This window comes from Salmo salar, chromosome ssa12, assembly GCF_905237065.1.
Source record: "Salmo salar chromosome ssa12, Ssal_v3.1, whole genome shotgun sequence".
Taxonomy (NCBI): Eukaryota; Metazoa; Chordata; class Actinopteri; order Salmoniformes; family Salmonidae; genus Salmo; species Salmo salar.
The window spans coordinates 41,500,169-41,522,594 of record NC_059453.1 but is presented as its reverse complement, the minus strand read 5'-3'; the positions used below and the strand labels follow the sequence as shown (position 1 = coordinate 41,522,594).

Sequence of the window (22,426 nt, the reverse complement as noted above, 5' to 3'; positions counted from 1 at the left end):
GTCTGCTGTCCCCACATGCTTCAAGATGGCCACCATTGCTCCTGTACCCAAGAATGCAAAGGTAACTGAACTAAATGACTGTCGCCTCGTAGTGCTTACTTCTGTCATCATGAAGTGTTTTGAGAGGCTAGACAAGGATCATATCACCTCCACTTTACCAGTCACCCTAGACCCACTTCAATTTGCTTACTGCCCCAATAGGTCCACAGACGATGCAATCACCATCACACTGCACACTTCCCTAACCAATCTCGAGAAGAGGAATACCTGTTCATTGACTACAGCTCAGCATTCAACACCATAGTACCTTCCAATCTCATCATTAAGCTTGAGGCCCTGGGTCCCAGCCCCGCCCTTCGCAATTGGGTCCTGGACTTCCTGACGTGCCGCCAGCAGGTGGTGAAGGTAGGACACAGCATATCCGCTTCGCTGATCCTCAACACTGTTGCCCCACAAGGGTGCATGCTCACCCCTCCTGTACTCCCTGTTCACCCACGAATGCGTGGCCATGTTTGCAGACAACACAACAGTAGTAGGCTTGATGAACGACGAGACAGCCTATAGGTAGGAGGTGAGGGCACACGGAGTGTGGTGTCAGGAAAACAACTTCTCACTCAATGTCAACAAAACAAAGGAGATGATCATGGACTTCAGGAAAACAGAAGAGGGAGCACCCCCCCATCCACATCGACGGGACAGCAGAGGAGAAGGTGGAAAGTTCCTTGGCATACACATCACAGACCAATTGAAATGGTCCACCCACACAGACGGTGTGGTGAAGAAAGCGCAACAGCACCTCTTCAAACTCAGGAGGCTGAAGAAATTTGGCTTGTCACCTAAAACCCTTACAAACTTTTGCAGATGCACAATTGAGAGCATCCTGTCGGGCTGTATTACCGCCTGGTACGGCAACTGTCCTGCCCACAACCGCAGGGCTCTCCAGAGGGTAGTGAGGTCTGCACAACGCATCACCGAGGGCAAACTACCTGCCCTCCAGGACACCTACAGCACCCGATGTTACAGGAAGGCCAAAAAGGTCATCATGGACAACAACCACCCGAGCCACTGCCTGTTCACCCCGCTACTATCCAGAAGGCGAGGTCAGTACAGGTGCATCAAAGCTGGGACCGACAGACAGAAGCTGTTTTTCAATCTCAAGGCCTTCAGACTGTTAAACAGCCATCACTGACACAGAAAGGCTGCTGCCTACATACAGACTCGAAATCAGGCTGTCTCTAATAAGGAGTATTTCTGTCTGTAATAAAGCACTTTTGTGGGAAAAACTCATTCTGATTGGCTGGTCCTGGCTCCAGTGGGTGAGCCTGGGTCCCATGTGGGTGGGCCTATGCCCTCCCAGGCCCACTCAAGGCTGTGCCCCTCCACAGTTGTGAAATCCATAGATTAGGGCCTAATTTATTTATTTGTTGACTGATTTCTTAATATGAACTGTAAGTCAGTAAAATCAATGAAATTGTTCAATGTATGAGAGAGCGAGAGAACTATGTAAGTGAGAGAGATGTGTGTGGGTACCTAAAATGATTTTTCCTCAAAAGTTATTTAACGTGGTAATTTGCAGTGAGCGATGATTTGCCAGATAATTATTGCTGAGGTGACTCCCCACTCTAAGGTCCTTTTGGGGACCCATTTCAGTGATGGTCGAGGACTGAAATATACTCATTTAGGGCCATTTTAGCCAAATTGGATGAAAGTTGTGGTGCACAAAGTTTGCCTCTGTGTGACGTAAGCCCCAGTAGATGAAAATTACCACATTGCTCATATTCTAGAGAGAGAACAAATTACTATTGCAATGTTTTGGTTTTGCCTCTAAAACCATGGCTGCATCTGAAACGACACCCTATTCTCAATCAGGGCACATAGGGCTCTCATCAAACGTAGTGACTCTATATGGAATATGGTGCCATTGGGGACTGAAGCAAAATCTTAGTAATTGTTGTATGTTGCGTTTATATTTTTGTTGAGTATATTTGAAAGAAAATAAATAATATTTGAACCCGGGTCTGGTAGACAACAGTAAATCAAATTGTTCTACACCAGAAATAACTCCCCCTCGGCCTGTTACCTCACTTCCTGGTCCTTTCTCGTCCCTGATAGGTTCTTTCATGGTGGTGAACGGCTCGGGCCGGGCGTCGGGGCAGAAGGCCCACCTGCTTCTGCCCACCCTGAAGGAGAATGACACCCACTGCATCGACTTCCACTACTCTCTATCCAGCCGCGATGGCGCCAGTCCCGGGGTGCTCAACGTCTACATCAAGGTGAACGGCGGCACCCAGGGAAACCCAGTGTGGAATGCCTCCGCCTCGGTGACCGAGGGATGGGTCAAGGCCGAGCTGGCCATCAGCACCTTCTGGCCCAACTCCTATCAGGTGAGGGGAGAGCTTCAATGTCACCACATACTGCCACATCTGTGTGGTGTTTATTAAGGCACACAACATAAAACATTTTTTAAATGTTTGCAAGGAAAACAAAATAGTTTCTATTGGACAAGTCCAAATAATCCCCCCATGTTTCAGTCTGTTTTCTTCCGTTTGGTGCATATACAATAGGTTTGATATGTTCACTACACCGCTATCACACCAACTATAGCAATGCTCAAGCCACTGTTCAGAACCGGTATGCTGTGTGGTAGGCCTATTGTTGGAAATATGATTTTTTGATATTATTTCTTATATTAATATTGCCTGTCATTGTGCGATACGGTTCGACCACTGACAGCGAATGTTCAGATGGAACCCAATTGGTTTATTTGCAGTCTTCCTAAAGTTAGCAAAATAAGTTCAAGAAATTGCTTAAACTTCAATACAAATAATTTTTCAGTAACTAGATTACTCACACCATGGGGTTATTGGTGAAATTCAATCGGATGAGAATCACCACATTAATTGCTCTGATTTGAATACAATTATTCATCTATTCCTCAACTTGAAAGTCCTCCTTCTAGCATGCATTACTGCCTATTTGCCAACCTTTTTAAAACAGTTTTTTGCTTCATGAACAAGTCTCCAACCTCAATAGCGCCGTTTTCCTTATACAGTGCACTACTTTTGACCAGAGTCCTATGCGCCCTGGTTAAAAGTAATGCACTGAATAGGGAAAAGGGTGTCATTTGAGATGCAACCCAGGTTTTAGAGGCAAAACCGAAACATTGCGATAGTAATTTGTTCTCTCTGGAATATGAGCAATGTGGTAATTTTCATCTACTGGGGTTTTACATCACACAGAGGCAACCTTTGTGCACCACAACTTTCATCCAATTTGGATGAAATGGTCCTAAATGAGTATATTTCAGCCCTCAATCCTTGCTGAAATGGGACCCCAAAAGGACCTTAGAGTGGGGAGCTTAGTCACCTCAGCCAGAATTATCTTGGCAAATCATCGCTCACAGCAAATTACCATGTTAAATAACCTTTGAGGGAAAATCGTTTTAGGTACCCACACAACTCTCTCTGCTTTCTCTCTTTGCTATCTCTCTCTCTCACTCTCTCTATATACAGTGCATTCGAAAACTATTCAGACCCTTGACTTTTTTCCATATTTTGTTACGTTACAGCCTTATTCTAAAATGTATTAAATAGTTTTTCCCCCTCATCAATCTACACATAATACCCCATAATGACAAAGCAAAAACAGGTTTTTAGAGATTTTTGCAAATAAAAAACTGATCACATTTACATAAGTATTCAGACCCTTTACTCAATACTTTGTTGAAGCACCTTTGGCAGCGATTACTGCATTGAGTCTTCTTGGATATGACGCTACAAGCTTGGCACACCTGTATTTGTGGAGTTTCTCCCATTCTTCTCTGCAGATCCTCTCAAACTCTGTAAGGTTGGATGGGGAGCGTTGCTACACAGCTATTTTCAGATTTCAAGAGATGTTCGATCGGGTTCAAGTCCGGGCTGAGTGCCACTCAAGGACATTCAGAGACTTGTCCCGAAGCCACTCCTGCGTTGTCTTGGCTGTGTGCTTATGGTTGTTGTCCTGTTGGAAGGTGAACCATACCATCGCCCCAGTCTCAGGTCCTGCTCTGGAGCAGGTTTTCATCAAGGGTCTATATATATATATATATATATATACACACTGAACAAAAATATTAGGAAATGAGTCAATTGAAATAAATTCATTAGGCCCTAATATATGGATTTCACATGACTGGGAATACAGATATGGGTCTCAGGATCTCGTCACGATAATATTGTGCATTGAAATTGCCATCGGTAAAATTAAATTGTGTTCGCTGTCCGTAGCTTATGCCTGCCCTTACCATAACCCCACCGCCACCATGAGGCGCTCTGTTCACAACGTTGACATCAGTAAACTGCTCACCCACGACGCCATACACTTGGTCTGCGGTTGTGAGGCCTGTTGGACATGCTGCCAAATTCTCTAAAATGACATTGGCCTCCAACAGAGAAATGAACATTCAATTCTCTGGTGGACATTCCTGCAGTCAGCATGCCAATTGCACGCTTCCTCAACTTGAGACATCTGTGGCATTTTGTTGTGACAAAACTGCACATTATAGAGTGCTCTTTTATTGTACTGATGAGTTCTGACTTTAATCTTGAAATACTGTTAATTATCAGGTATCCTATTGAAATATTGAGTGCCATAGTCTGGTTTCTACACCAGAAGTTAATGGTTATCTGGTGGAGGCAATTAAGCTTGGAATGTATTGAGTAAAGGAAAGGCAATCATGTGTGCAGGCACTGATAAGAGTGGAGAGGTGGTTTTGTGAGGAATGGAGGGCCGAGGTCAGGTCACATTAAGGGATAAGGAACCGTTTATTGCTTGCATCACTTAACTTCCTGCCTAGCAATAAAGATGTAATGTTAAGAGAGAAGGAGACTCCACCCAAATTCGGGTATATGTGCTACCAAATATGTATTTGTCTGTTCTATCCTTTGGGTGAATAAACTTGGTTGGAGCTTTTATAGTGTCCGTCAGTTTCTTACTCTGTTATTTAGAACCTAACAGTGCCTAACAAGGTGCACCTGTGTAAGGATCATGATGTTTAATCAGCTTCTTGATATGCCACACCTGTCCGGTGGATTATCTTGGCAAAGGAGAAATGCTCACTAACGGGGATGCAAAAAACATTGTCCTATAACATTTGAGAGAAATACGTTTTTTGTGCAATTGGAACATGTTCTGGGATCTTTTATTTCAGCTCATGAAACACACTTTACATGTTGCGTTTATTTTTGTTCGTTGGATATATACTGTATTTCTCACCCCGTCTCGCTCACTATTACAACCCTTTCTGTCCATTCATGCCCCGTCACTCTTCACTGAACCTCTATCTCCCCATCTCTTTCTCTGTGTAAATGAAATACAATAAATGTATGAATCTCTGTTAATGGAATTCAGTTACTTGAGTACTATCTAATTATATTACATATGACCTCGGTGAGGTGGAAAGACTAATATTTAAAATATTCACTTTAATGTGAATATTTGGTCATTTTGTCTTAGCTATAATTAAATATTTACTTAGCCTAAGAATGTGTGCCTTAGCCTAAGAACTAAGGCACACATAACCTTTTCATATTTCATGATCCTGCTTGAAATAGTTGACAGTTTGTTAATTAAAGCAGCTGAGAACAGTCTGTAAATGTAACGTATACGCAAGGAGTCAGGAAGCAAGTGCAGAAGGTGAGTTTAATAATTATAAACATGAAGAAAATACAAAACAGGGGACGCATTCTGAACATAACCAAAACCAATACTGCCTGTTGACTGAAGCTACATGAAGGGAGAGTAATCAGGGAATGAAGTCCAGGTGTGCTTAACGATGGGGAGTAGATGTGCGAAATGTGGTTTGCCAGGGCTGGTGGTTAGTAGACCGGCGATTTCTAGCGCCGGAGGGAGGGAGCAGGAGTAGGCGTGACAGTAAATGGCGTTCATTGACTTTAATTAATTCTGTTAAATATGAGGCTCGTTATCTCTAAGAATCTGACTGCGTGGTTGTATGACGATGACTAAAAACCCACTGTATGTTTGATTAGACAAGTGACTATGGCACAGATGTGGCAAGTTTTACAAAAAGGAACGTAATCTTTAATTGTGCGCTCACCTGGCACAAGGTATTTGAGGCATGATGGGTCATTTAACCTCTATGGGCTAGGTGGGACGCTTGCGTCCCACCTACGTAACAGCCACTGCCAGCCTGTGGCGCGATTTTCAAAACCTTAAAAATCCTATTACTTCAATTTCTCAAACATATTACTATTTTACAGCCATTTAAAGACAAGACTCTCGTTAATCTAACCACACTGTCCGATTTCAAAAAGGCTTTACAACGAAAGCAAAACATTAGATTATGTCAGCAGAGTACCAAGCCAGAAATAATCAGACACCCATTTTTCAAGCCAGCATATAATGTCACCAAAACCCAGAAGACAGCTAAATGCAGCACTCACCTTTGATGATCTTCATCAGATGACAACCCTAGGACATTATGTTATACAATACATGCATGTTTTGTTCAATCAAGTTCATATTTATATCAAAAACCAGCTTTTTACATTAGCATGTGACGTTCAGAACTAGCATACCCCCGCAAACTTCCGGGGAATTCGCTAACATTTTACTAAATTACTCACGATAAACGTTCACAAAAAGCATAACAATTATTTTAAGAATTATAGATACAGACCTCCTCTATGCACTCGATATGTCCGATTTTAAAATAGCTTTTTGGTGAAAGCACATTTTGCAATATTCTAAGTACATAGCCCAGGCATCAAGGGCTCGCTATTTAGACACCCGGCAAGTTTAGCACTCACCATAATCATATTTACTATTATAAAAGTTTGATTACCTTTTGTTGTCTTCGTCAGAATGCACACCCAGGACTGCTACTTCAATAACAAATGTTGGTTTGGTCCAAAATAATCCATCGTTATATCCGAATAGCGGCGTTTTGTTCGTATGCGTTCCAGACACTATCCGAAATAGTAAAGAAGTGTCGCGCGCATGGCGCAATTCGTGACAATAAAATTCTAAATATTCCATTACCGTACTTTCGAAGCATGTCAACCGCTGTTTAAAATCAATTTTTACGACATTTTTCTCGTAGAAAAGCGATAATATTCCGACAGGGAATCTCCTTTTCGGCAAACAGAGGAAAAAATCCCAAAGGCGGGGCGGTCGGGGTCACGCGCATAAGCCCAGTGTCCCTTGATCGGCCACTTGAGAAAGGCGATAATGTGTTTCAGCCTGGGGCTGGAATGACGACATTCTGTTTTTTCCCGGGCTCTGAGCGCCTATGGACGACGTGGGAAGTGTCACGTTAGAGCAGAGATCCTTAGTAAATGATAGAGATGGAAAAGAAGTTAAAGAAATGGTCAGACAGGCCACTTCCTGTAAAGGAATCTCTCAGGTTTTGACCTGCCATTTGAGTTCTGTTATACTCACAGACACCATTCAAACAGTTTTAGAAAATTTAGGGTGTTTTCTATCCATATGTAATAAGTATATGCATATTCTAGTTACTGGGTAGGAGTGGTAACCAGATTAAATCGGGTATGTTTTTTATCCAGCCGTGTCAACACTGCCCCCTAGCCCTAACAGGTTAAAGATGTCCATCGTAGCGTTTTAATAAGATGGCCAGGAGGACGGCCCTGAGGGCGAGGAGTGGGCCGGTCCAGATGGCGGAGATGGAAATCCCAGATGATGTTGGGGTCCAGGATGTCCACCACCGGGACCCAAGAGCGCTCCTCAGGAGCTCAGTCCACCAGGTACTGGAGCCGACCCCCACGACGTCGGGATTCCTTCAATGTCCAGGGGAGGAATCGGGGGACGGCATCAGCCGGGGCACCAGGAACCACCGGCCTGAGGAGGGAAACATGAAAGGAGGGTCAGATCCGGTAGTTGGTGGGGAATTATAAACAATAGGTCCCCTCATTGACCCCCCGTAGGGCCATGAAGGGCCCCACAAACTGGGGACTCAGCTTCCAGTAGGACAGGCGGAGCGGGAGGTTCCTGGTGGAGAGCCAGACGTGATCACCAGGATGGGTCACTTCTGCCCAGGGAAAGAACCGGGCCCACTTCACCTGCCAGTCCTCGCATTGACTACTTAGGAACCTCCCCAGCTCCTGGTTGGTCCTTTCCACCTGCCCATTAAACTGCTGGTACCCGGATGTGAGGCTGACCGTAGCCCCCAGCTTCTCCGTCAAGGCTTTCCACACCCTTGACGTGAATTGGGGACCATGGTCGGAAATGATGTCCTCCGGAATGCCATCATTTATTTTTATTTCACCTTTATTTACCCATGTAGGCCAGTTGAGAACAAGTTCTCATTTACAACTGCAACCTGGCCAAGATAAAACAAAGCAGTGCAACAAAAAACAACAGAGTTGCACATGGGATAAACAAACGTACAGCCAATAACACAATAGAAAATCTGTATTCAGTGTGTGCAAATTAAGTAAGGAGGTAAGGCAATAAATAGGCCGTAGTGGCAAAGTAATTACAATATAGCAATTAACACTGGAGTGATATGTGCAGATGAGGATGTGCAAGTAGAAATACTGGTGTGCAAAAGAGCAGAAAATAAATATGGGGAGGAGGTAGGTAGTTGGTTGGATGGGCTATTTACAGATGGGCTGTGTACAGCTGCAGCGATCGGTAAGTTGCTCTGACAGCCGATGCTTGAAGTTAGTGAGGGAGATAAGTCTCCGACTTCAGTGATTTTTGTAATTCGTTCCAGTCATTGGCAACAGAGAACTAGAAGGAAAGGCTGCCAAAGTAGATGTTGGCTTTGGGGATGACCAGTGAAATATACCTGCTGGAGCGCATGCTATGGGTGGGTGTTGCTATGGTGATGAGTGAGCTGAGATAAGTCTTTGATTGGCAAAGCTCTGCCTTATAGATGACCTGGAGCCAGTGGGTTTGGCGACGAATATGTAGCGAGGTCCAGCCAACGAGAGCATACAGATCGCAATGGTGGGTAGTATATGGGGCTTTGCATACAAAACAGATGGCACTGTGATAGACTGCATCCAATTTGCTGAGTAGAGTGCTGGAGACTTTTTTGTAAATGGCATCGCCGAAGTTGAGAATCGGTAGGACAGTCAGTTTTGTGAGGGTATGTTTGGCAGCATGAGTGAAGGTGGCTTTGTTGTGAAATAGGAAGCCGATTCTAGATTTAATTTTGGATTGGAGATGCTTAATGTGAGTCTGGAAGGAGAGTTTACAATCTAGCCAGACACCTAGGTATTTGTAATTGTCCCCATATTCTAAGTCAGAACCATACAGAGTTGTGATGCTAGGCAGGCGGGTACGTGTAGCGATCGGTTGAAGAGCATGCATTAGTTTTACTAGAGTTTAAGAGCAGTTGGAGGCCACGGAAGGAGTGTTGTATGGCGTTGAAGCTCGTTTGGAGGTTTGTTAGCACAGTGTCCAAAGGAGGGCCAGATGTATACAGAATGGTGTCGTCTGCGTAGAGGTGGATCTAAGAATCACTCGCAGCAAGATCGACATCATTGATATATACAGAAAAAAGAGTCGGCCCGAGAATTGAACCCTGTGGTACTCCCATAAAGACTGCCAGAGGTCTGGACAACAGGCCCTCTGTTTTGACACACTGAACTCTATCTGAGAAGTAGTTAGTGAACCAGGCGAGGCAGTCATTAGAGAAACCAAGGCTAATGTCAGAAGACCTGCTGGAATAGTACTTCATCGACCTTGAGAGCGGTAGGTAGACCTGGGAGAGAAGTAAAATGGCAGGATTTAGAGAATCTGTCAACAACCAGAATAGTGGTAAAACCATCAGAAAGGGGGATATCTGTTTCAAAGTCTATCGACAAATGTGGCCAAGGCCACTGAGGCACGGGAAAGGGAAGTAGTTTCCCTGCTGGGGAGATTTGGATTGTGTACATACCGAACATGAGTTGACATAGTGGGCGACGTCCTGCGCCAAGGTGGGCCACCTGTATTTGTTGGAGAGGGATTGGATGGTGCAGGTGATACATGGGTGTCCAGCGGCGAGGGATGTGTGTTCCCAGGTCAAAAGCCAATCTCTCTCCCCCATGGGGACGTAGATGAGCGCTGGAGGGCAGGTGGCAGGAGCAGGTAACCTCTCCAGAGCCTGGTGGATGTCCACATCTACTTCCCAAAACACGGGGCCAACGATTTGGGAGGACCGATTGATGGGCTGGAGGACTCTCACAGGACCCTCCACTGACGTGGAACCACAGGGTGTGGGAAAGCAGCTCCCCACAGCATCCTGGTCCCCAGGCAGTGATTCTCATCTTTGACCAGGAGATGGTGAGGTTATGAAGTTAGCACCACGGGAGGCTGAGAATGACTGTGTACAGGCACGGTGATGATGAAGGGAAGACTTTCTTGGTGCTTGGGTACCATGGTGAGGGTGAGTGGTGCTGTGACATCCGTAATTGTGCCGTATCCCAATGGTTGCATATCCAGGTCTTGGAGAGGAAAGGAAAGCGGGTGTTAAGTTCAGTTAGGAGGCGAGGGCCTGGTCGATAGAGTTCCCCACGTCACCGGAGTCCACTAGAGCTTTAGAGACAAGACGAGGGACAGCCAGCCAGTGAAATGGGAACCAGAAAGGGTTTGGCGAAAAACGATAATGGAATACTCATTCCTATCCTGAGAGACGGAAGGTTACGGGGCCACCCCTCTGCCCTAGTGGACCCCGGATTGGGACGCACCTGACACCACTGAAGCTGGTTCCCTTCCTGGCTGAAATAGGGACAGAGCCCCAGCTGTCTCTGGCGACGCCGCTCTGCCGTGGAGTAGTGTGTGGCCCCTACCTCCATGGGTTCAGGCTCTGCCTCAGTACAGACAAAGGAGCGAGGTGAATGGCGAGGTGGACACCGGTGCTCCCGAAGAAGGTTATACAGAAGGAAGGCCATCGCGGTGAGAGCATCCAAGGATATGTTGTCATCCTGACATGCCAACTCCGTCTGGACCTCTTTGCGTAGTCCACTGGGGAATAGAGTGCGGAGTGCCGGCTCATTCCATCTGCTGTGGGCTGCCACAGTCCGAAAGGTGAGGGTGTACTCCACAGCGGTCTTGGCACTCTGCTGGAGTTGAAGTCACTCACCTCCCTCTCTGGAAGATGGTTGTAGACCGCCTTGAACAGAGCCATGATCCTCTCATAGGAACCCAGCTCCTCCTTTCCTCTCCCCAGATGGCCGTATCCAACTCCAACAGCCGTCCGGTCAGCAGGGAAATGACCGTGGTAAGCTTTGACCTCTCGGTGGTGGGTGCTCCCATCTGATAGGCGAAATAGAGGGAGCATTGGAATAGGAAGCCACGGCTTTTCCGATGGAGTGCCGTCATACTTCTCCTTAAGGGACAGTCGGGCATCACTGACCTGGACGGACTGCTGGGTAGGCTGGGGGAATTTGCTCACAGTGACAACCTGTGGTAGGCTGGTCGTGGTGTTGGTGGAGTAGATGACCCTGTTTCTCGACCATCTGGAAGATGATGTAATCTTCTGCTGCCTCCAGAATTTCTGAGGCAGTATTCTGTAACGTGTACGCAGGGAGTCAGGAAGCAGGGGCAGAAGGTGAGTTTAATAATAATCATGAAGAAAGTACAAAACAGGAGACATTTACATTTAAGTCATTTAGCAGACGCTCTTATCCAGAGCGAGACGCTTACTGAACCCATACTGCCTGATGGCCAAAACCAATGCTGACTGAAGCTAATGAGGGCTATATGAAGGGAGAGTAATCAGGGTGGTGATGAAGTCCAGGTGTGCTTAACAATGGGGAGCAGGTGTGCGCAATGATGTTTGCTTTGTTTGCCAGGACCGGTGATTAGTGGATCGGCGACGTCGAGCGCCGAATGGAGGAAGCAGGAGTAGACATGACAGTAAATGTTGTTCATTAACTTTAATTTATTCTGTTAAATATTAGGATTGGTATTTCTTTAAGAATCTGACTGTGTGGTTGTATGACGATGACTAAAACCCCCACTGTGTGTTTGATTAGACAAGTGATTATGGCACAACAGATGTGACAAGGTTTACAAAAAGTAATGTTCTCTTTTTTTTTATTGTGCGCTCCCCTGCCACAAGGTATTTCAGGCATGATGGGTCATTTAGAGGTGTCTGTCTTAGCGTTTTAATAAGATGATAACATCATTGTTTCTGTAAAGATGTTATACACAAATACTCTGTGTGTGTCTTTGGAATTTCTCTCTGCATTTCACACAATTGTTCTTTATCTGAAAATTGCCATTGACATCCAAGAAATCAAAACCCTCACATGTCCTCTGTTCAAATCCTCCCTGTTGTTTCCCTCCCTCTAAAGCAGTTGGGGCAGTTGAGAATTCACACCATGTACCACCCCAATTCACACAGTGTACCACAATGTACTGAAACAGAAGAACTAGGCAAAAAAACTGTCTGTCGGGCGGTTATAACGGCCTAAGCAGAAACCCTTGGATTAGGCTGGTCTGCCGCCCTGCATACATTCACTTCAAAGCCTCCCCTGAATCTCAAGAAGAAGCGTCAAGATTACCGTCCCAAACTTTGTTCTTGCCAGCCAGGTACGGCTGCTCGATGTCATGGGGAGACAGAGAGATGTTCCCGCCACGTTTTATCCATGCAACTGATTATTTTAATGAAGGCAGGTTCCAGGCGGTGACACCGGGGCATCACACTAAACGCTTAGAATGACTGAAGAGAGAACACTTAAGATTTTAAGAAAATTGGGTAAATGCCGACCACTTGACAATGCTAAGGACCTGACCGCTTCATGTCAGAGAACACTGAAAGGAGCAGATACAGGAGTGGATAACTCATGTCAGAGAACACAAAAAAGGTGCAGAGAATGTGCTGAACACTGAAGGAGGAATTGAAATGAGTGAGCAACCAGACATCGTTGGCATTCTAGGGCGGTGCTTACTTTCCTGGCGAACAAGTCCTATGCCATTTTGATTGAGGGCTGCTTCCTTCCTCATACTGTGTGCCACAAGGCTCCCAGCTGTCACAGGAGCACTGCACGGGTTACAGGGCTCATGACCCCACTTCACCCAGTGGTCTCCTGGGTCAGAAGATGCTTTTCTATGGCAGCCAGGCAGAGGCAACCAGGCCAGACCGACAGAGAAAGAGGCAAATGCAAAGGCAGCCAGGTCAGTTTGACAGAGGATGAGACAGAGGCAGTGACACCTGAACATGTGGAGGAGAGGAAGAAGGAAGGGGGTTGATGTATAATGTAGCAGGCTGAGTGACTGAGAAAATTACAACATCTGTAAAAATTCTGGTCATTTAGTTTTGAAGTCAGACATGCTCAGCCTGTGAGTAAGAGCCATTATCCTGGGAGGGAGAATATAAATGTAGGTTTGACTGAGCTGTAGTTTGACTCTCAGGTCTACTGGAGGGATATGTCAGGTTTAGATGGACAGTTAAAGTCATAATCAGAAAATAACCATTATCAGAAAAGCAACATAACCTTGGACCCCATGTTAAGAGTAAAACACTGTACTGTACCTGTGAAAGGAGGCTGCTGTTCAGCTCTCTCTTATCCTTTTTACACTGAGCCAAACCGAGCTGAGACAAGCCAAGCGGTACTGAGCTGGCCTGTTTACGCATACAACGTAGTTGCTGGAACCGTGCTGGAAAGTATGTAAAAATAACATTTCAGAACCAGTACGGTTCGGTTTTTCCCTATAGTGTGAAATAGATATTTCTCATACACGCACAAACACACACACAGGCGTAGCTGTAAGCAGGAGCTCTTCTCATAAATGGTGTAAAATGTGGTTTCACTCTCTCCTCTTTCTCTCCCCACATCTCTCTTTCTCTCCCTCTGTGGTAGGTGATATTCGAGGCCGTATCCGTACAGGGCCATCCAGGGTTCATCGCGGTGGACGAAGTCCGAGTATTGGCCCACCCGTGCCGTAAGTAACCCGCCATGACTAGCCCACCGAGCATCATCTGGTCTCACAATCGCGTACGTGTGTAGTTTGGGGTGGGGTCACAGACAGAGGGTTGGAGGGAGGACGAGACAGATTACGGTGCACAAAATAAGGTACAAACTCAGGGCCTTCATCATTCATAGCTGACAGACCTCTTTGCCTCACATCTTTGGATTTCTCCAAGGCACTCAGTGTCCTCGACGTGTTCTCTTCTTTCTGTCTTTCTTTCTAACTCTCTGTCCCCAGACTTAGAGTTTTCCCCAAGAATTAGGACAGAGCACATAGCTACTTGTGCCAAATTCAAATAACAGTAGGAAGGGAAGGTAAATAAATGTCTTGAGGTAAAATAATCTAGTCGGTCTTCTTCTTCAATGGGGGACGTTAACGTAAAGATATATTCTCGTATTGAAATATCAATGAATACACTATTTCCAGGCACGGTGAAAATGAGATTAGGAAATCAGCTGAGCTCAATGCCATTTCAATGGCACACGGAGCAGCCTCAATGCACTGAGCAGATGAGGGACGGCAATTCTGGGGAAGAAAAGATGACCTGAAATCTTAAGTGATTTTCGATCGAAAAGGAAAAACACTGCTTTTTATGTCGTGCATTTGTATTCTTTATTCCGCACATAACTCAGCTTTCCCCTTGACCTCAATGCATGATTCACATGAACGTCAAACTTGATATTGTTAGAGTCAAAGAGTTCATATATGCTGATGCATGTCTAGTCATAGTATTGTGTGCTCTGTATAAAGTTTAGTTTAATGTCAAGGTGTACAACATTGACAGTTAAGAGCTAAATTGCAGTGTACAGTCCATATAAATAAATAAACAAATAAATAATGTCAAATGTCTGTGTGGAGGGAGCATCAGTCGGTCAAAGCCAGGTGAAAGCCTCAGGAGCCTTGGTCAGGGACAGGGTCCGACGGGTTCAGACTCGGAGCAATGACCTCAGCGCAACGGGTCTCTGTAGCTGGTAGCTAGCCAACTACTTCTCAACCACCAACAACAAGCAGCACTCACCTGGGTGATGCCCCGGCAGCCATTGAGGCGCCGAATAGCTCACTGCACATTGGCAATAGTCCAAAGTAGCTTGTAGTACTCCCAAGAATCTGCACTCGTCCTCTGCCATCTCAGTTGTCTTTTTTTGGCTCTTACTTCAGACTTCTCCATTCAACCTCAACCTCACTTTCAAATCAAAACATCCAGCTAGCCAGCTACTAGCTAGTTAGCTAGCCCTACCAACCATACAACCAACTGACTTGTTTGACAGTTTTGAAACATGGTGCTGGTTTAAGACAATTGTAATGTCATACACTGTTCATTATTTAAAACATATACAGTACCTGTCAAAAGTTTGGAGCCACCTACTCATTCAAGGTTTTTCTTTATTTTTATTATTTTCTACATTGTAGAATAATAGTGAAGACATCAATACTACGAAATAACACATATGGAATAATGTAGTAACCACAAAAGTGTTAAACAAATCAAAATATATTTTATATTTGAGATTCTTCAAAGTGGACACATTTTGCCATCAGACAGCTTGGAACCTGGAATGCCTGGAATGCTGGAATGCTTTATCCAACAGTCTTGAAGGATATGCTGAGCACTTGATGGCTGCTTTTCCTTCACTCTGCGGTCCAACTCATCCCAAACCATCTCAATTAGGTTGAGGTCGGGTGATTGTGGAGGCCAGATCATCTGATGCATCACTCTCCTTCTTGGTCGAATAGCCCTTACCCACCCTGGAGGTGTGTTGGATCATTGCCCTGTTGAAAAACAAATTATAGTCCCACTAAGCACAAAGCAGATGGGATGGCATATCGCTGCATAATGCTGAGGTAAACATGCTGGTTAAGTGTGCATTGAATTCTAAATAAATCACAAACAGTGGCACCAGCAAAGCACCCCCACAACATCACACCTCCTCCTCCATGCTTCACAGTGGAAACCACACATGCAGAGATCATCCATTCACCTACTCTGCGTCTCACAAAGACACGGTGGTTGGAGTTAAAAATCTCACATTAGATCAAAGGACAGATTTCCACCGGTATAATGTCCTTTGCGCATGTTTCTTGGCCCAAGCAAGTCTCTTCTTCTTTTTGGTGTCCTTTAGTAGTGTTTTCTTTGCAGCAATTCGACCATGAAGGCCTGATTCACGCAGTCTCCTCCGAACAGTTGATGTTGAGATGTCTGTTACTCTGTGAAGCATTTATTTGGGCTTCCATTTCTGAGGCTGGTAACTCGAATGAACTTATCCTCTGCAGCAGAGTTATCTCTGGGTCTTCCTTTCCTATGGTGGTCATCATGAGAGCCAGTTTCGTCATAGCGCTTGATGGTTTTTGCAACTGCACTTGAAGAAGCTTTAAAAGTTCTTGAAATGTTCTGTATTGACTGACCTTCATGTCTTAAAGTAATGATGGACTGTCGTTTCTTTTTGCTTATTTGAGCTGTATTTGCCATAATATGGACTTGGTCTTTTACCAAATAGGGCTTGTGTATACTACCCCTACCTTGTCACCCCTACCTTGTTAATTCTTAAATGCATTAAGTTAGGAAATACATTTTACAAATTAACTTTTAACAAGGCACACCTGTTAATTGAAATGCATTCCAGGTGATTACATCATGAAGCTGGTTGAGAGAATGCCAAGATTGTGCAAAGCTGTCAGCAAGGCAAAATGTGGCCACTTTGAAGAATCTCAAATAAAACATATATTTTGATTTGTTTAACACTTTTTTTGGTTTCTACTTGATTCCATGTGTGTTATTTCATAGTTTTGATGTCTTCACTATTATTCTACAATGTAGAAAATAGTAAAAAATAAAGAAAAACCCTTGAGTAGGTGTGTCCAAACCTTTGACTGGTACTGTGTATATACAGTGAGGGAAAAAAGTATTTGATCCCATGCTGATTTTGTACGTTTGCCTACTGACAAAGAAATGATCAGTCTATAATTTTAATGGTAGGTTTATTTGAACAGTGAGAGACAGAATAACAACAAAAAAATCCAGAAAAAAAACGCATGTCAAAAATGTTATAAATTGATTTGCATTTTAATGAAGAAAATAAGTATTTGACCCCCTCTCAATCAGAAAGATTTCTGGCTCCCAGGTGTCTTTTATACAGGTAACGAGCTGAGATTAGGAGCACACTCATAAAGGGAGTGCTCCTAATCTCAGTTTGTTACCTGTATAAAAGACACCTGTCCACAGAATCAATCAATCAATCAGATTCCAAACTCTCCACCATGGCCAAGACCAAAGAGCTCTCCAAGGATGTCAGGGACAAGATTGTAGACCTACACAAGGCTGGAATGGGCTACAAGACCATCGCCAAGCAGCTTGGTGAGAAGGTGACAACAGTTGGTGCGATTATTCGCAAATGGAAGAAACACAAAAGAACTGTCAATCTCCCTTGGCGTGGGGCTCCATGCAAGATCTCACCTTGTGGAGTTGCAATGATCATGAGAACGGTGAGGAATCCGCCCAGAACTACACAGGAGGATCTTGTCAATGATCTCAAGGCAGCTGGGACCATAGTCACCAAGAAAACAATTGGTAACATACTACGCCGTGAAGGACTGAAATCCTGCAGCGCCGGCAAGGTCCCCCTGCTCAAGAAAGCACATATACATGCCCGTCTGAAGTTTTCCAATGAACATCTGAATGATTCAGAGGACAACTGGGTGAAAGTGCTGTGGTCAGATGAGACCAAAATGGAGCTCTTTGGCATCAACTCAACTCGCCGTGTTTGGAGGAGGAGGAATGCTTCCTATGACCCCAAGAACACAATCCCCACCGTCAAACTTGGAGGTGGAAACATTATGCTTTGGGGGGTGTTTTTCCCCTAAGGGGACAGGACAACTTCACCGCATCAAAGGGACGATGGATGGGGCCATGTACCGTCAAATCTTGGGTGAGAACCTCCTTCCCTCAGCCAGGGCATTGAAAATGGGTCGTGGATGGGTATTCTAGTATGACAATGACCCAAAACACACTGCCAAGGCAACAAAGGAGTCGCTCAAGAAAAAGCACATTAAGGTCCTGGAGTGGCCTAGCCAGTCTCCAGACCTTAATCCCATAGAAAATCTGTGGAGGGAGCTGAAGGTTCGAGTTGCCAAACGTCAGCCTCGAAACCTTAATGACTTGGAGAAGATCTACAAAGAGGAGTGGGACAAAATCCCTCCTGAGATGTGTGCAAACCTGGTGGCCAACTACAAGAAATGTCTGACCTCTGTGATTGCCAACAAAGGTTTTGCCACCAAGTACTAAGTCATGTTTTGCCGAGGGTCAAATACTTATTTCCCTCATTAAAATGCAAATCATTTTATAACATTTTTGACATGCGTTTTTTAGGATTTGTTTGTTGTCATTCTGTCTCTCACTGTTCAAATAAACCTACCATTAAAATAATAGACTGATCATTTCTTTGTCAGTGGGCAAACGTACAAAATCAGCAGGGGATCAAATACTTTTTTCCCTCACTGTATATAAAAAACAACTAAATATGACTAATATTTACAGAAATGTACAGGAGCAATTCGCGATGCTGCTTTTATGGCCCCGTGGCAACACTCAAAATATAATTTGAGTATATGACACAGTTTCCTGCCCCTTGTAGGGAAAGCACCTCACTTCCTGCGGCTGCAGAATGTGGAGGTGAACGTGGGCCAGAACGCCACCTTCCAGTGTACTGCTGGGGGGAAGTGGTCCCAACACGACCAACTGTGGCTACAGGTGAGTCCCTCCCGTTCGCTCCACTATAGTTGTCATCCAGCTTGTCCCTCTCACTTTAACGCTACAATCATTCATTTGAAAAATAACAGACGGCAGCCCTGCCTGAGTGATGGGGCTAGACAAATATGGCTGTCCCATAGGGCGGCTCACAGTTGGACCAGCGTCGTCAAGGGTTTGGCCTGTGTAGGCCTCATCAGTGATGTAGAATACACAGGGCATTTTATTTGATCTCTGTTGCAGTGTTATGAGTGACTTTACCCTTGTGAAAGACACTTACAGTATTTTCCAGTTCCTTGCTGTACTTGCACACACACTGTAATGGTATAACCTCTATGGGGATATCCATACAATCTGTGCCCTGAGTGGAAAGTGTTGTTTTAATATGGACTACTGCCTCTCTATCAGCTATCACTGTACTTCACTAGCAAATGTTTGTGTCTTGTAGTAATGGCATTTGTAATGGAATGTAGTACCCAGGGCATAAAAAAGGACATGATAGAATAAATTTATGTTTGGGAGATTGTTATAGATTGTTATATAGATTGTTATGATAGCGCAAGGAAAAGTGCTGTGAAATGGAAAGTCACAGAAATGTATCTGAAAAAGTTGCAGGGTATCTGACAAACATTAACCATACTGTGAGTTTCTTTGGTTATCAGTTTTGAATGACCATCCTTTTTTACCATAACAATGTGAGAAATACTGTGTACACTTGTTAGTAAGCAAGTGTCTGTCTGGCTGTCTCTCTGCAGCAGTGGAACGGTAAAGATACAGCCCTCATGGTGACGCGGGTGGTGAACCACCGACGTTTCTCAGCCACCGTCAGTGTCGGGGACACGTCCCAGAGGAGCACCAGCCGCTACCGCTGCGTCATCCGCTCCGATGGCGGCTCCGGGGTTTCCAACTACGCTGAGCTCATCGTCAAAGGTATGGCTGACATACTAACAGCTTACCTGCTAGTGGCTAAAAGCTAGCAGATAAAAGCTAGCGGCTAACAGCTAGGCTACTGGCTAGGCTAATGCTAGGCTACAATAATACCAGCCTATTAGCAGTCGGTCAGAACTCCCCTGTGGTCCTCCAGTCATTATCCGAGCGGCCACCCCTCACTATTTCAGCCACCATCAGCAGCAGCAGTGTTATGTTCCACTGTCTCCCCCGTCTCCCACTTACTTATGCACGCTAACATTGTCTTGAACATAAACAAAGAGAACAAATTGGTTAAGGGAGTGGAAAACAAGGCTTGCTTCACAGATAGCGTAGACTGCTGGGGGGTCATTGGTTACTGTTGGATGGGTGGGCACTCTCTCTCTCCGCTCTCTTCTGAGAAAAAGAAGATACTTGGTCGGGCACTGTAAATAATCTGAAATATACTATATATTTTGTTCTATCACTTCTCTTCTCAGAAAGGGAGGACTCCTCCCCTCCTGTCTAAATTCAGCCCGTGACTGTTCCTGCCCCGGGTGGTTTGCCTATCCAAACAAACCTTTAATGCTGATATTTACCCACTAATGTGGGGCTTTGATTCCCGCTCACTGCCCATATGTGTGTGGAACGGGGCGAACTGGCGCTGCCTAGCAGAAGCTGGCATCGAATCACCACTGTGATGCATCTGGAAGTGAGGAGACTCCGCCTAACCTTGAGTTGTTCCTGCACCTGGCTTCTTGGCTCGGGCCTTCAGGCTTATAGCCAAGGGCCTTTGTAGTGCATCATGCCTGAATCGGTGCACCTCGGCTGGACTGGAGGCTACACAAATCCAGGCTGGCTGCTGTGTCCACTGGTCTCACCCTTGGTGTTTGATTAGCGTCCTTGGTGTTTGAGAGTAGATTAGCTGATAGTTCTGATTAATGACCTGCACAAGTGGCCCTCTCAGCCACTAGTCTATACGGATCAGCGGTCACAATGTCTCAGTCCATAACTGCCCCTACTACCCCTTCTTTTGAAGAAATCTGTAGGAATTGGATAGTTATGTTAAGCAAAAGGGTGATTTTAATTATCAAGTGATTTAGAGCTGGCAAATAAGGTGAATAGGTTCTTCCAGTTATGTATTGATAGGAATTAATCTAGTAGACTTTCCTACAGTCAAATGATCTAGTGGCCTCATGGGTGGAATGTTAATATTTTTCATAATTTCATAATAAATAAACATTATTTAAAAAAACGCTGAACATCCAGTGCTTCTACGTTAGACTAAAGGTAGATGGTGAAAGTCAAACTGGGCTAAGTGGGTGTTTGGTTAGATAGTTAGCAGAGAGATGTGTTTGGTGTGGTGTTGGCTGTTTTTGATTGGATGTTGCGCTGAGAACAGGAGCCATCAGCACCATCTGTCTCTCCTCATCATGCACTCCTCCTGGGCCCTCGTGTGTGTGTGTGTGTGTGTGTGTGTGTGTGTGTGTGTGTGTGTGTGTGTGTGTGTGTGTGTGTGTGTGTGTGTGTGTGTGTGTGTGTGTGTGTGTGTGTGTGTGTGTGTGTGTGCCAGGGAGGGTCTGTCTCTGCTGGCAGCTCCGGTGTTCAAAGACACTGGCATCAGCCAGGGGAATTCTGAGGTGCCAAGGCAGTGTGGATATAAAACAAGAGAGAGCCCTACGCGGAGGACGGGGGTTCTGGACCTGTTATGATAATGCAACGCTTTATTAGTCAGCTGTATTAGTTTGTGTCCTGATTTTAATGATAACATGAGAATCATGACACTACTGTGAGTTAGAGGGTTGGGGCAGTTTGAAGCAAACTGTTCACATATTATTCTGAATTTCCAGGGTCATCAAATACAATACTTTTACAGCATAGATACAGAATTGGTTATACAGAGTTATAGTGAATATATTAGTGCCTATGTTATTTTGTTAATATATATAATAGTTGGAATAGGATTGAATACCTGCTTATTGACTAAGAAGTGGTCGAACTGTGGCTTAGCCCTAGTGAAACTATAAAAGAAACTGAGGCCTTTTGGCCAGGTGCCTTTTACGTTCCAGACAGTGCATTCTCAATTCCCTATCAACATGTCATTGGCTGGATCTATGGGTCTCTTAAGGCTGAGGAAAAGCAGGGAATTACAGGTATTGGAAGAGATTAGAACAGTGAGGTTTAAGACACACCCATCTGTCAGAACCTTGCCCGCAGCATTCCCAGCTGATACAGATACTGTGCCTATCGACAATTTGTCTGGTGGTAATGGCGCTACCTTGGCAATCATGTCAGAATGGTCATACCTTCCTGTGTGGTGTCCTGTATACAACAGGAGTTACACAGGGTTTCTCCTTCCCGTTTTGACTGGTACCATTCAATTCAATAATTTATAAGACATTACAAGTAAATGTTGTCTAGTAAAATTGTTATGCAGTGCCAGGTCTCTCTCCGAATAGAGTCGTCAGAATACAAGCGCGTCTGTCAGTATGAACTTCATCACATCATCTTGCAAGTCTCCATGTGCTGGCTCCATACATGTTTCTGTGAACACATGAACACATAGTCACTGTTCTGTTACACATAGTCACTGTTCTGCTAACATTAGGTAGTGAGGATAGGTGATATCTGAAAAAACAAACTTATACTATGTTGAAGTTTGAACAGGTCAGACTAAACCTACCTAATTCTGGTCTCCCCATCGACAACCATTGGTGAGCAGGCAAGAGGTGAGGCTGAAGGTAAGGTCTTTGCCAGCGCCCTATTTATGGCCATGACAGCGCAGATCAGCTCCTGGCCCCTCATCAAAGATTCTGGTTGGTCACGTACAAACACACACACAGAGCACTGATTACA

General features: G+C 44.9%; 1 protein-coding gene across 12 annotated transcripts in view; it reads left to right on the top strand.

Annotated features, from left to right (window-relative positions):
* ptprt (protein tyrosine phosphatase receptor type T) overlaps positions 1 to 22,426 on the top strand; it is a 501,813-nt gene that overhangs the window by 200,846 nt on the left and 278,541 nt on the right. For all 12 annotated transcript variants that reach the window (XM_014131664.2, XM_045691383.1, XM_014131665.2 and 9 more), the window contains exons 3-6: positions 2,113 to 2,384; positions 13,815 to 13,896; positions 18,552 to 18,667; positions 19,420 to 19,594. In XM_014131664.2, the coding sequence (XP_013987139.1) occupies positions 2,113 to 2,384; positions 13,815 to 13,896; positions 18,552 to 18,667; positions 19,420 to 19,594 (645 nt within the window). The remainder of the gene's footprint in view (positions 1 to 2,112; positions 2,385 to 13,814; positions 13,897 to 18,551; positions 18,668 to 19,419; positions 19,595 to 22,426) is intronic.